At 37.0% G+C, this 14,619-nt stretch overlaps 1 protein-coding gene across 1 annotated transcript in view; it reads left to right on the top strand.

Annotated features, from left to right (window-relative positions):
- Window positions 1-14,619, top strand: part of UTRN (utrophin) — a gene marked incomplete at its 3' end in the record, with an annotated part of 368,119 nt that overhangs the window by 276,158 nt on the left and 77,342 nt on the right. The window contains exon 55 of the mRNA XM_080341440.1: window positions 3,575-3,704. Coding sequence (XP_080197566.1) covers window positions 3,575-3,704 — 130 coding nt within the window. The remainder of the gene's footprint in view (window positions 1-3,574; window positions 3,705-14,619) is intronic.

The following is a 14,619-nucleotide window of genomic DNA, read 5'->3' as shown; positions in this document are numbered from 1 at the left end:
TCCAAGGTTTTTTCCCCTTGATTGTAAAAATAAAAAATGTCTAAAGTTAGTGTTGTTTTCTCTAGGAATCTTTAAAAATCCGTGTCCTGGTTTATATAGAAAATAAGATCTAATTTGCAAATGCAATAAAACTGTTGGAATTGTAGGTGTTGAATTTGGTAGTCTATCATCTGTCAGCTTACCGAGGGAGGTGAAACTTCATTTTAACCCATTACATAAAGTATACAGCGACTGTATAATTTAGGTTGTGGTATGAAATATATTGTAGTATGAAATATGTTGTTATGAATTACTGCCAAAGTTGCATACAGCCCCTTTATATCTTTAAAATATCATTGTACTTTTATAAATATGAAGGAGCATCATGTGGGGAAAAAAGTAATTGTGCTACTTTATGTGTTCAGCATTCACATTTCCATTTTGTGGATACTCAGCAAGACTCAAGAAATACTTGCATCCATGTGTTTATCTTACTAGCACAGTTTCAACAAGTTTTCAGATGTCTTTCTAGTCCAGTCTTTTGCCATACCTTCACTTAATATTTGTTTGATCTGTACCAAAAATTCAGTGTTAATTTTCTTCTTTCTCCCTGAAAAGTATAGCTAGCTACAAGGAAAAAAAAAATCGCCCACTACCAAAACCTGTGCTATGCTCAAAGCTGTACAAATGCTTTAACTGTTTTAGCTCTTTATGACAAACAAGAGAGAATGAAGTGACACAGCAATATACTTCCCTACTGAGAGAGGTGTATCCATTCTGAGTAGCCACTGGAGAGGTATCTTTTGCAAAACTAAACAAAACACAAAAATACATGATTGCACTTATTATATACAAATTTTTAATACAATAATCAAATTCAGTATTGCAGCATTCATGCTCCTTGCTGGGCGTTTTATGACTTCTTTTTACTCTGTAGTGTTCTTGTAGATGTGATTTTAGCAATGAAATCTTTCTTCAGCCCACTCAAGACAGATGATATTTGAAGTCGAGATTACATTTCTAAGTTTCTTTTTTGTTCTGGTGCAGAGAGGTTTGCCTGGAAGGACAAGAGGGTATTATTGATCTATTTGGTTATTCTTGCATCGTGTACTCTGATTGCTGTTCTTGTTTACTGGCAGAGAGAGAGACAGGGAAATGTATCAAGTATTGCTAAGAAACAAGGAATAAAGTTATGCAAGTCTGAGTGGCTGTTGCAAAAATTGGCATAAGAAAAAATGTATAAATCATAATGTAAGAAGTCTGTGGTGTGCTCAAGATACTCTTCATTACTACTAAATTATTTCAAGATTATTACTTCACGTGCAAGGTTTCTTTAATGCTAAAAGATTTCTTTGTAAAATCTATTAATGAGGAATGCTGCAAATGACTTAGTGTTGATGAGCTATATGGGCCAAAATGTTAAAATCTTTGTTTTGTCAACCTCAATTTGAACAGCTTCAGTGGCAGGGAAGGTAGAGGGGAACAGAGAATTAAATCCAAGGTTTCTTAGGTTAAATTTGATTGAAGTTTTATTGAGGGTGAGCAGGAGAAATTGATGAACATACTATGTGAAAGTAAACAGAAGAGATACAGCAAAAGAGATCCATCTCTAGGTTATTTTGAACTGATGAAATCTCTTTTTAAGGTCAAAATCTGTCATAACCTCCTTTTTCTTGTATGCTTCAAAAATATTTGGGAAATTGCATGAAGAGGGAAAAAGTAATTCTACAAAGATTTCCTGCTTTACAGGAAAGTAATCACCCCTCTGTTTCTGACAAAATATTTGAAATTAAAAATTATTATTGTATTCTAATGATGCATTCACACAGACTCGACTAACCAAAAGCTTTTTAAATGGGTAATTTTTGAACTTTAATTGCACATTTGTGATAATGTCTTACTGTCTTCCTTCTTTCCTGAAACCAATTTCTGCATAGAGAGTGGTTTTTTGATTTGTAAAATATGGATGATTTTAAATAGTTTTATTCCAATGTTATGTGAAATTTAAATATTAAGACATACTGTGCTGACTAAAAGAGCTTCTTCAGGAATGATGCTTTTACAAGAGTTACAGGTTCTGTATTTATTTATAAAGTAGGGCTTGGTTTTTAAATTACTTTTTTTTTTTTTTTCTTATTAAACATAGTATATATTGAATCCTACAAAGAATAGGGATTATTCTTCTTAGTGTTATTACTGCTCTACAAAAGCAGGTAGAGATAACACTCTTCTGAAGAGTTTTTTGTATAAAGTCAGCTTATAGTTACTGAAAACAGGACCATATAATGCAAGTTCCTAAATAGTTAGCGTATTTTCAGTAATTAGTTTTTATTGGTTTAGGGTGTTTTATTTAATTTGGAGCAGAAGTAGAGTGACAAAGAGTGGAAGGATTTGGGAAGATGAGGACAAAGGTGTAAAATGGGGGTAAAGGAGGGGAAAAAAACCATCTTGCCTTCTAAGCTAAAGTCAAGAGGTAGGTGGCTTTTGGTTTTGTAGGATCAAAAACTTACTGATGGGAAGGATAATGTAGCATTTGTGAGACTTGCATTGTAACTGTTTTTCATTATTTTCTGTAGTGGAAAGCACTCATTTTGTTATATAATGTTGTGAACACTAACTGCTTTTCCTGAGCTGGAATGAGGCCTGAGCATCTCATTTCAGGAAAATCAGCCTTTATTTTGTACTTAGAGCTAAATAATATCTTGGAAAAATTAAGCATAGCAGTTTAGTAACATTTAAAGTATCTTCTTTTGTGTTTCTACTGAGAGAACGTTATACAAACAAAACATGCAAAGCAGTTTCCTTCTAGGTGGGACACTACAGCTGACTGCTTATAAACACTTTTTTTTTTTTTTTTTTAAGGGTAGTTACACTGAATTCATATTTGCTGGAGGAAAAAAATTCCTGAAATGCATTTCCATTAGCATGAAAACATCTTAAAATTGATTTTTCTTTTTTTATATAAGGCTCGATGGTGTCTAAACAATAAGCTATAAAATATTTTTAGCTGATTGAAGGATGTTTATTTGGAATATATTCTTATCATAAAACTTGTGGTTACATGTCTTCTGAGTTTTACAAATATTAATAAATAGAAAATATGTATGAGAAGTAACATTTTCTAAGGAATGCAAGGCACTTTTGCAATTCTTTTTAGCAATCATGAAATTATCTTCTGAAGTTTCACTAGGTGCAACTTTCTATCATTCCAGCTATGAAAAGTCAAAAATAGTCTACAGTAACCGACTATGTGTTAGCAATCTGTTAATGGCAATAAACGCTGTAATTTTTGTTGTTGTTTTAGAAGTTGAATGTAGAAGTTTCAGTTTCTATTCGTGTGATTTTAAAACCTACCATCATCATCTTGTGTTCAATTCCTCAAGCTGATTCTGTAAAAGTTACCCTTCTAGCCTTACTTAATTTCTCACCATTTCTGTTTTGTAAAATTTACATTTTATCTTGCAGTCTGAATGATATGTTGGTTGTTACTTAGCAGATAGGTCAGATCAGAGAGGTGAAAATAGGGAAAATGGTACAGTATCTGTTGTTCACCAGATCAAGTTAAAAATGACATTCTTCTTTCCCTTCCCAAAAGGCACTGAGGCGTGAACTGAAGGACAAAGAACAAACAATTTTCAATGCTGTGGACCAGGCACGAGTTTTCCTTGCTGACCAACCGATCGAGGGGCCTGAGGAACCAAGAAGGAGCTTGCATTCGAAAACAGGTCAGAAAATACTCTCTTCCAGGAATGGTCAAAATGGACTTACATGTCTCTAGCACATATTTTATATTGCAAGTACTTGGTTAGACTTCAGAATTTTCCAAACCACATCTTGATTGCTTTTGTTTCAATTATTTAGCCTCAAAGTAATACTACTCTGTCTTGTAAATACTCACATTTTAATAGAAGAAGTAGAAAAATCTTTATTTCCTTTTCCAGTTTTTTATTCAAAACACTGAGGTCATCAATTCTGGTTTTTTTTTTCTTAACATGATAGCACATACACCTTAAATGTAGTTAGAACAGTTGTTCAAGGGTGCACGTCCACATGTATAGATATGTATGTTGATATTGCATAGTTTTACTCTACAAATAGAAATAAACGTATTTGATGGTATATCTCATTAGAAGTAAAAGAAATTTACTTTAGGAAGGCAGTCATTGTAGAATCTAAAAGATTTGAATGTTAGATGAATTATTACTAAGGGATGTTTACAAATATATAAAAGGTGAGTGTCACGAGGGTGGAGCCAGGCTCTTCTCGGTGACAACCAATGATAGCACAAGGGATAATGGGTACGAACTGGAACACAAGAGGTTCCACTTAAATTTGGGAAGAAACTTCTTCTCAGTGAGGGTAACAAAGCACTGGAACAGGCTGCCCAGGGAGGTTGTGGAGTCTCCTTCTCTGGAGATGTTCAAAACCCATCTGGACACATTCCTGTGTAACCTCATCTAAGTGTTCCTGCTCTGGCAGGGGGATTGGACTAGATGATCTTTTGAGGTCCCTTCCAATCCATAACATTCTGTGATTCTGTGAATAAACCACCACTATCCTAGAAACAATATTTGCATAGTATTTGTTGAGATATGTCTCTATATCAGAGACCACCAAGGAGCCAATAAATTTCCTCCACCCGTGATAACCACAAAACAGAAAAATATCTGAAATATCTGTGTAATTACATCCTAGAATTACATTTGTGATATAAGCTAGAATATTATTAAATGTTTTCATTAAATAAGATGTTTTCTTGGAAAAGGTAGTAATCTACGTTTCTAGAAATATTAGTTGCTGTAAGATGTGAATAATTTACTCTTCTGTATAATTTAGAAAATTGCAATATAGCTGCCTGTATTGGAAGTTATTTTTTTCTTCCCGCATCTTCCTACACATCTCCATAGCAAACTTTTAAAGTTGTTTCAATGGAAATAACTAATCTTTCCTACATCCATAGTTTGTGTTATTTCTGTGCAAATTTTTGTGTGGTTTCATATTCCATAATGCAATTTTGTGATAAAGCTTGAATAGCTGGTGATTGAAGCCAGTGAAACATTTTCCCTGTGATTATATCTGGTACTTAGCTGCTGTAAAGTATCTTAATACTTCCTTTTTGAACTCCTGACACCCAAAAACATTCTGTTTGTCTTTACTCTCAAACCTATTTGATATATTTGATGTTTTAGTTGGTCTAAATCACAAACAACTTTGCAGTTGAAAAATAAGGAATGCTCTCTCTATTTTTGCTCATTCTTTCACCCAAAAGTCTGAAGTCACAAACTCTGCTCTCAAAAGTCGTAGAACCACCCAGCACAAATGATGCCCATCCATTAAAATGTTCATTTTCTAGCAGGGGTTGATGTCAGTGATCTAGTCACTATTTACTGAAAGTGCAAGAACAAATTTCAGATGATGAGCTGCATCATAAATTCTTGTTATGCAATTTGTTGTTGTTTATTATTATTACTATGTTGTTCTATACAGATGGCACTGATAACAGAATAGCAGGGAATTTGATGACCCTGGTAAAAACAGCATAACAGTGATGGCCAAGCAGATGGTCTGCAAGTGGTGTGTGTCTCTTGTCTAGTCGTATCTGAAAACTGATCAAATGTGCTCAGATTGGGAAGTTTTATAGATATGCATTAAGCTACTTTCCTCTTCCTTCTTCACACTTGCTAGTGCTGTAGACTTTCTTGTTTAGAGCATGTGGTGGGTTACTCTTGGCTACCAGCCAAAAATCTCTCCCATCTGCCCACTCATGTCCTCCACCTCAGTGGGATGGAGGCAAAAAAATAAGAAGAACAGGAGTGACAAAGCTCACGGGTCAAGATGGGGACATATGCAGATCCCTTACAAACTACTGTTATGGGCCAAATGGATTTAGCTTGGGGAAAATAAACTATTTATTGCCATTTAAAATAATTATTTACTTACTGATTCCATAGTGCGAAACAAAAAGACAAACCTTAAAACCACAACTTACCTCTCCCCTTTCCCAGGCTCGACTTGACTCCTTCATTCTTTTCTTCTTCCCTCTGATTAGCCATTTTCATTGAGGGCTGTGAGTGTGGGCTTATGGTCGTCTCTAAAGTGTTTATTGTTTTTAGTTTCTGTCAGCCTCTCTGTCATTGGTATTCTTTGCAGTAGGTTAAAGTTAACTTGTAGGTGAAGTGCACTTCATATTACTAGTGGAGAAGAAGTGTGATTTTGGATTGTAAACTGTCTTTAAAAATATCGATGTGCAGTACACAGCACTGTACAGTCATAGTTTGAATATATTTTTAGCTGCAGCTATAATACAAATAGCAGGATTTTTTTCTTTTAAAATCATAATTAATTGGAAAATGACTATTTCTTGGGGTTAGTGCTTACCTTGTGTGATAGCAGAGGTGTTTAGAGGGGAGGGTGAGCTAAACTATAGAGGATGCAGGTTGTAAAATCACTTTCTATTTTCTTCGACCTCTCAATCCACCTCTCTCTCTTTTTTTTTTTTTTTTTTCCTATCTCCACCTAGATGTTTTGATTCCAGGGAGAACATTGTTGCAAACACAAGGAATGAAATGAGAGAGATTTAGGAGAAAACCGATATTAATCAGTTTTGAACTTGCCTGACCAAGACCTGTTTTAAGGACTTGTGCATACACAGGTTCATTGTTCTATCCAAAGAGAATATTTGTTATAGGATGCCTTATGATGAGTCATTATTGTCTATAATGTTCTTGTTAATTTCAAATATATCATAAGAATGAAAAGTCAAGTTATAAGCAAGCTTTGTTTTGGTTTCATCTTTCCCATGTTGACCTTATTTTTCCTGTGTTGTTCTTCTGCTGTATGATGTAGTAACTGACACATTTAAACACAGTTCTTCAGCTTTCAGAAAACTTCCTTCTAAGTTAATTTTATCTCCCATCTGTCTTTTTTCCTAATTTTGTTTTGCTATATTTCTCTAGGGAGGGCCCATCACAAGAAAATAAGCTTCATGTTCTTCTTGCCTTTGAGATGCTTCAGCATCTGAGTGGGACTGACTGATAAACCAGCAGGCCAGCTCCAGAATTTGATAGATGGACAGTATAAGGAAATTGGAAATGCTCACATTTTTAGCTGCTTTGTCACTTGTCCGCAGTCCAGGAGAAAACTTAGATCTAAAATATTAATTATAATTCTCCGGGGCATAATTACAGTAGACTTCTTAGATCCTTGTACTGTTAGTAAGGTTGCAGGCCAATGGGAAACATAAAGAAAGCCAAAAATAACATTTTCTGTCCCCAAAATTTTTGAATTGATGATATGACTTTGCTGAAATTGTGTCCTTAAAATTCCACTGATAGAGTGATGGAGTGGAGATAATTTTTTTTTAGAAGATAACATAAACGTACATCCTAGCAGATTTCCACAGGTCACTACAGTGATTCTGACTGAAATAGTGAATGTTTCCAGGAGACTGCAGTATTGTCAAACAGTACCTTCTAGTTTTGTTACACAATCAGATTCCTAACTTTGACAGCTGTTACTTGGTAGCTGAGGTTGTTGTGATAAAGACATCATTTTAAATTAAGTATTTACCATCTGTTATCTCTTTCTAAATGAAAGTGTAGAAACCCCCCTAAATCACATCTGTCTAACAAGAGAAATATATTAATAGGTATCAGTTAATTACATGCATATATATGTAAATTTGTAGACCTGCAACGTAGACCTGTTTAAGACATAAATAAAAGTCAAACTTCTTTGCTTCCTACCACTGAACACATTCAAATACATTCTCTGCCGTAATTTTTCCTCTTAGCAAGGAAGATCTGACCGGAAATAGGCAATTTACTGTTTTCTAAAGTATACAACAGGCAGCATTTCTCTTCTCAACCACTGTGCCCATCCACTAGCTATCACACACCTCTGAAAATAGTTTTTCATTCTCTGCTGTGCAGCTGGGCCGAGTATGAAGTCTTGAGTGTGAAAATTAGGAGTGCTTAGGAGAATGAAGAGAATACGGCCCACTGGAGGTCAGTGGAATCATGCTCAGAAACTACTTAGACTATTTTGAACATGGCTGCTTCTGTTTTAGTTGGAGCTCATTCACTTGTGACATTGGAGAGTTTCATCAGAAGATTAGAGAAACATGCAGTTACTCATGAGAGAATCTCAAACTAAGTATCGCTTTCCTTTCCAAATAGATATCTTAGTCACCCTACAAGTTTTATTGCACCTAGGGAAAGCCTTGAAATTCTTCCTGGAGAGTCTACATGCTGCCTGCTTGGAGTCTTATTAGTAAGATTCAAGGAGGTTCTTTCTGTTTGCTGAGTGGTGTGGAGTGCAAATTTAGAGGAGTTTTAAGCCTGAAATTTTAGCAGCTGAGTATTGGAAACAGACTGGCAATGAGGCCATAGTGTTTAATTTATTTTTGTTTGTTTTGTTTTTTTATTCCAACCATGAGGACCTCAGGATCCAAGCAGAGCTATATTCAGTCTTGACCTTGTATGCTATGTTATAGCCCAATTTTAGCTGAAATACAGGATGCTTCCCTGGTGGAAAACATGCTCTTAATGTTTAACTGTTGCCTTATTTTGAAGAGTCCAGAAACCAGTAAATCTTTGTCTGTAAGAGAATCCTTAGTTAGGCTACTAGCAATGTGGATGACTGGGGGATGTCAAAGGTTAGGACCTTGTTTGAAAGAAAATTCCTTTCTTACTCTCTAGAGCAAACACAGCTCAACATTTTAAATGAGCCTCAAGAAAGCAAATTGGAAATTGCAGACTATTAAACTGAAAGTGTATAGAGGAGAAAACAGGCTGAGGAAACTTGTTTAGAAGGTTGAAAAAAGTTCAGAACATGGATGTTTTAAAGTCCTGTGTTGTTACACGATGTCATCAATTCAGGGAGCCCTATCATTTGTGCTGCCTGACTTGTCTTTATTTTCCAGTTTTGTATTGCTTTGGAATAAAATAGATGCCTCTGTTTTGTTTTGAAATGCTGTTAGGGGATGTATATCTGTCTCCTGCAACCTTGCTGAGAAGCTACCTGCCATATATGCTGTGTCAGAAAAAAATCTTTATTGATCTTCGGAAGAAATAAAAAGCCTATTAAAATCTGCAGTTGCAGTGCTTTGGAAAGAAATGCAGGATTAATTCCTTGCCTGCCTAAAGTAACTAAGATACAGTGGTGATATCCTTTTCTTCATTAGCACTGTCACTTCAATGGGTATTGGAAGGAGACGTAGTCGCTTGATGATGCTATAATGGTAGTGTTACATTTGGATTTTTCTGGTTTTGTGACAGGAGCAGACTAAAACTGAATTCATACATGTTTTTTTGTTTCTGGAGCAACAGAAACTTTAGGCTTCCACTGTGCAAAAGTATTATGAACTTGCTTTGGATTTTACCATTTATTACAAAATGGTGGCTTGTTTTTAGTGAGAAGCATTATATCTGTTCTGATTATATTGACAAATTACACTGATTATACTGGATAAATGCATTGTTCTTTAGTTTTCTGGAGACAGATGTTAAGGGAGAACTTAATTATCTCTTTTAACTAGAAGGTATTTTTCCCTTGTTTTGTCCTCTGTGTCTTCCCTACCAGCACCTGCTGGGAAATACCAACAACCATTATTAAGGGATATGTATATTTGTTAGCATTGTTCTCATTTATCTTTATGTAGAGCCCATACTCCGGGGCCCTTTCCAGAAAGATTCATCATACATGAGGTTAACAGCTTTCATTTTCTCTGCTTGCACAATTCTGTCTTCTGCAGACCAAAGGTGATTTGTCTTCTATTCGGCAGAAACTTTCCCTATTCTTTCATTATATAATTATATTTCTCTGGTCTGAAGAACTTTCAGTTTTGATAGAAGAAAGCCTAAATGGGCTGAGATGAAAATGAACATGCTTTTTCTTTGTTTTAGCTAAATATGATATAGATATTTGATAAGAAGAAAATGGTGACATATTGGGTTATGATTACATGGTCGAGTGTTTGGAGTCTGACTAATTGCTACATTTCCACATTAACCGGTTGCCACTTATTCTTTGAAATTCCTATTCCCGTCCCATGAGAACTAAGTTTCTGTCCAGCTTGTTAGAAACTCAGAGAATGCTTTTGCTGGAGTGATGCTAAAGACTTCATCAGGCAGTGATAGTATTGCTTTTGGTTCTGCTGCTTAGGAGTCTGTCGTGTGCCATTGTGTCTGTTCAAATGCTCTGAAAGTGTTCATAGTGATTGTGGTGCTCTGCCACCCGTTGATTTTTGCTGCAAAGATTGAATGAACCAAGGAAGAGACAATGTTTGAGAGGGAGGGGAGATGACGTCAGCTCCAATTCTAGTGTATTTTACTAAGCATATAGTGAAAGTGAAAGGAAATTAATGTAAATGTGCAAGATGGAAAGAGATCTCTAGTTCAGGTCCATATGATGAGGATAAAGCAACGTTGCTTAAAATCAAAATTGCTAGAGCCAGGAATAGTTTGAGAGACCTAAAGCAAGTTATTAAGCAAGAACAATTTTCTTCGCTGGTAGCTTTCCTGGGTAAGTATTCTCCATATACGTAAGAATGCAAAGAAGCTATATGCTGTGAAGTTTAGGTGTGAAAATTTTTCTTCTATTGCACTCTGCCTCTGCTAGAGACACAGAAAAGCTGTTGGTACTTTCCTTGTTTTGTTAATGACAAAACTTGCTTATTAAAATCAAGTTTTTTTCCACTACAGCATCAGACTTTTTTCCTTCCCTCCCTCCTTCCCTCCCTCCTTCCCTCCCTCCTTCCCTCCCTCCTTCCCTCCCTCCTTCCCTCCCTCCTTCCCTCCCTCCTTCCCTCCCTCCTTCCCTCCCTCCTTCCCTCCCTCCTTCCCTCCCTCCTTCCCTCCCTCCTTCCCTCCCTCCTTCCCTCCCTCCCTCCTTCCCTCCCTCCTTCCCTCCCATTTTTTTCCCCACTGCGCTTTCTCCCTGACTGCAGGGTCAGTTAATATCTTTCTTCTCTGGTAAACAGATGGTCTGGTGAATATAGACTTTTCTCACTTTCTGAGCAGCTGCTGACTGTGTAGCATTTTTTCACAGCTAAAAGGAATTCTGTCTTTCAGAGTGTCTAACAACAAACTGGTGATAGCAATTCCGAACTCAGAGAAGAAAATTCTCAATAAGACTTTCTTTTTTGAGGTTTACAATTCTATGCTATGCAACCAATATCTTGGAGAATGTGTTATCTGCTTGAAAAAAGTAATGTGTTGGTCATTAATAAGTTAGGTAAACATGAAGTCATACAAGATGTATTTTCTCTTAAATTAGTAGATGCTGAATGGCTTTCTAGCTCATAAAAATGTGTGTTTTGCTTTCTTTCCCTAGTTAATCTTTATTTAGGGCAAGTTTACAAGCCCTTCCAAGGCTTCTGTAAAATAAAGAAGTCTTGCAATTAATTAATAGTTGTCAAATCAACTATGTGGCAGATACGTTGTGGCACAACGACATTTATTTGACAAATGGTCTTAAAAGTTGTTTTGGTTTTCAGTTCTGTTGGGATACTTGTATCACTCCAGTCAATTTGAATTTTTTTCCCCTCCCAAAATACGCAACTAGTGTCATGTGTAAAGATGCCTTGGTTTAGCTGACAAGTCAGGCTGTTGTTCTCTTCTGTTCCCATTTATTGCTACAGCCACTTTTTTCCATACTGCTTCTACTGGAGTGAGACACACTCATCAAATCCATTGTGTCACTACAGTTATAGACAACCAAGATTTTCAGCTGTTAGCTTTCAGCATGTTCCTTGTCAAGTGACTCAGCATTTTAAATGATTTACCAATAATCTAGTTTAGAACTGTCAAGCCCTTCCAACTTTCTACTCTTTTTTGCAGAATTGGTAGGGTTTGGCTCTGATAACAGGTAAAGGATGACACAAGCCCATGATGTTGGAGAAAAATAGCAGATTGCAGCTTTGCATATACATAACTTAGTCCAGTTTCTTGGTATAATGTCCCCTATATTTACATGTTCAAGATGCCAACAAAAGAGACTTTCTCCACTGGGTTTGCAATTTTCTGTCCCCTTTAAGTGAAGTTCCATATTCCTTTTCCTTGTGTAAATTGTTACAACTCCAGGTGCTCCCTCAATCATAATTTAAAGTCCTGCAGCTTTTATTCCTAAGGCTTGGTAGCCCTCAACCTACGATTGTATCAAAGTCTCTGAAGTGTATCCTGTGATACTAAACTCTACCACCAGGGGCAGCTTTCCTGCATGCTGCAATTCAGCTTGCCCTTTTGTCACTGGGCTGTAGTGGATTCTCATTCATTCACTGATGGTATATTATCATTCTTAATGGTGAATAATTCCAAAATTACTCTCATTGACAACTTCTTTGATATCTTTATGTAAGCAATTTGTAGCTGTTGGGGTTTTTTTGTTTAAAAAAATAGTTTTTATCTGAAAGAGTTGGTGGTTGTTTTTTTTTTGTTTGTTTTGGGTTTCTTTCTGTTTGTTGCTTTGGTTTTTTTTGCTTAGAACTTGAGCTTTATTGCTTTTCCTTTTTCTAAAATCTGTTGGAAAGCTTGGGGTAGAGATCATCCCAGAACTGTGGTGTCCTATGATGTTGTTTATTCTACTGTGAGTTGCTGGAATTCCAGAGAAAAGGTGCAATTTATCACAGCCTATCTTTGGTCTTCATCTTTATTCTGGTCTGTCAGTATTGCAAATTGTGGGTTACTGCCACGTCTCTATATCCCAGAGCTTCATACATAATTTATATCCCTTCACATTGCAGGTTTTTGTCACACCTGTTCCTTCCCAAATTCCTCTTCTCAAATACCCTCTTGCTGTTGTGGAGCTCCTAAGCCTGGCCAGCTTCTGCCTTTGCAGGCAGAGTGCACAGGAGTGGTGCTCTTGTGTGACAGCTTATGACACCCAGCAAGTCACTCAAATATTTTGCCAAGCTCAAAATTTCTTTTGTCCCACTCAGCTCAGCTCTTTCTTCAAATGGGTCTCTGTTTTTTAGAAGAGCTTTTCTAATTCTAGAAGTTAAACATGCTGCTCTGCAACCTGCAGCCTAGGTATTTCTCTCCCCTTGATGGTGGCTCTTGATTGTCCTTGTCTCCTATTCTCATCTGGTTGCTAGTGGTGATACTTTTTTCTCCTCATTGCTCCTTTGCAAGTTGCTTTGTGCTTTTGGGCAACATTTGGTCATTTGGCAACATCCTCTACCCCTGCACCACCAATTAAAATGTTACTTTTACATCTGGGAAAAAATGTGCCTGCTTTTCTTATCTACAAATGAAATATATGTTTTTGATTTATTCTTTATTAATTATTTGCAGTGTGCTTTTCTGTATTGGGTGCTATGGAACAATAGCTACATCACCAGAGGCATAGCAAGAGAACTTTTCCAACAACAACTGTGCATTTACTTCAACATCCACTGAGCCTTAGAAAAGCAAAAAGCTTCCTCCTCCCCCATTTTTTTTGTGTGTTCCCCCCTCACCTTCCTTCCCTAAGTGAGCAACTCCCAGCTTAGTCAGTTGTAATGTTTTGTTTTAGCTTCTGACTGTCTCCATCTGGTTCAGTCTCACCAAGCTAGATAGAACCAATTTTGAAGATACAGTGATTTCAAATTGAGTCCATCTTTTTGAAATACTCTGTATTATTGTTCATTATTGATCTGCAGTTCTTGCACGAGAACACTACAAGATATGAACATGACTTTCATCAAGACAGTATGTAGACCTCTTGACTGGATTGCAGAAATTCTTTCTACATGAAATGTTCCACAGGTTCCCTGCTGCAGTTTCCATGAAGAATGATCCTTTATTTCCTCCCCCTGTGCCTCCAAAAATGAATCATCCATAAGCTGCATTTACTTTGCCCATATCATAATACATGGAAGTCAGGAATAGTTTTCTGTCTTTTCATCAAGCTGTATTTTTTTCATCAGGACTGATTAAGATTTATTTCAGTTATGGCAAGGTGGACTTTCTTCAACCTTGTACCTACTGAAATAAATTATCACTTGACTGTGGACTAGCAGGATGATCATGAGCCAGCACTGTGCCTTTGTGGCCAGGAAGGCCAATGGCATCCTGGGGTGTATTAGAAGGGGGGTTGTTAGTAGGTTGAAAGAGGTTCTCCTTCCCCTCTATTCTGCCCTGGTGAGACCACACCTAGAATATTGTGTCCAGTGCTGGACCCCTCAGTTCAAGAAGGACAGGCAACTGCTGGAGAGAGTCCAGTGCAGGGCGACAAAGATGATTAAGGGAGTGGAGCATCTCCCTTATGAGGAAAGGCTGAGGGAGCTGGGTCTCTTTAGCTTAGAGGAGACTGAGGGGTGACCTTATTAAAGAGTGAGTGTCATGAGGATGGAGCCAGGCTCTTCTCGGTGACAACCAATGGTAGGAAAAGGGGTAATGGGTTCAAACTGGAACACAAGAGGTTCCACTTAAATTTGAGAAGAAACTTCTTCTCAGTGAGGGTGACAGAACACTGGAACAGGCTGCCCAGGGGAGTTGTGGAGTCTCCTACTCTGGAGACATTCAAGACACTCCTGGACACATTCCTGTGTAACCTCATCTAAGTGTTCCTGCTCCAGCAGGTGGATTGGACTAGATGATCTTTTGAGGTCCCTTCCAATCCCTAACATTCTGTGATTCTGTGACTTACTGATTGTCTTGA

Source organism: Nesoenas mayeri, assembly GCF_963082525.1.
Source record: "Nesoenas mayeri genome assembly, chromosome: 3".
Lineage (NCBI taxonomy): Eukaryota > Metazoa > Chordata > Aves > Columbiformes > Columbidae > Nesoenas > Nesoenas mayeri.
Note: the sequence above shows the minus strand (reverse complement) of the source record. Positions and strands in the feature narration are given on the sequence as shown.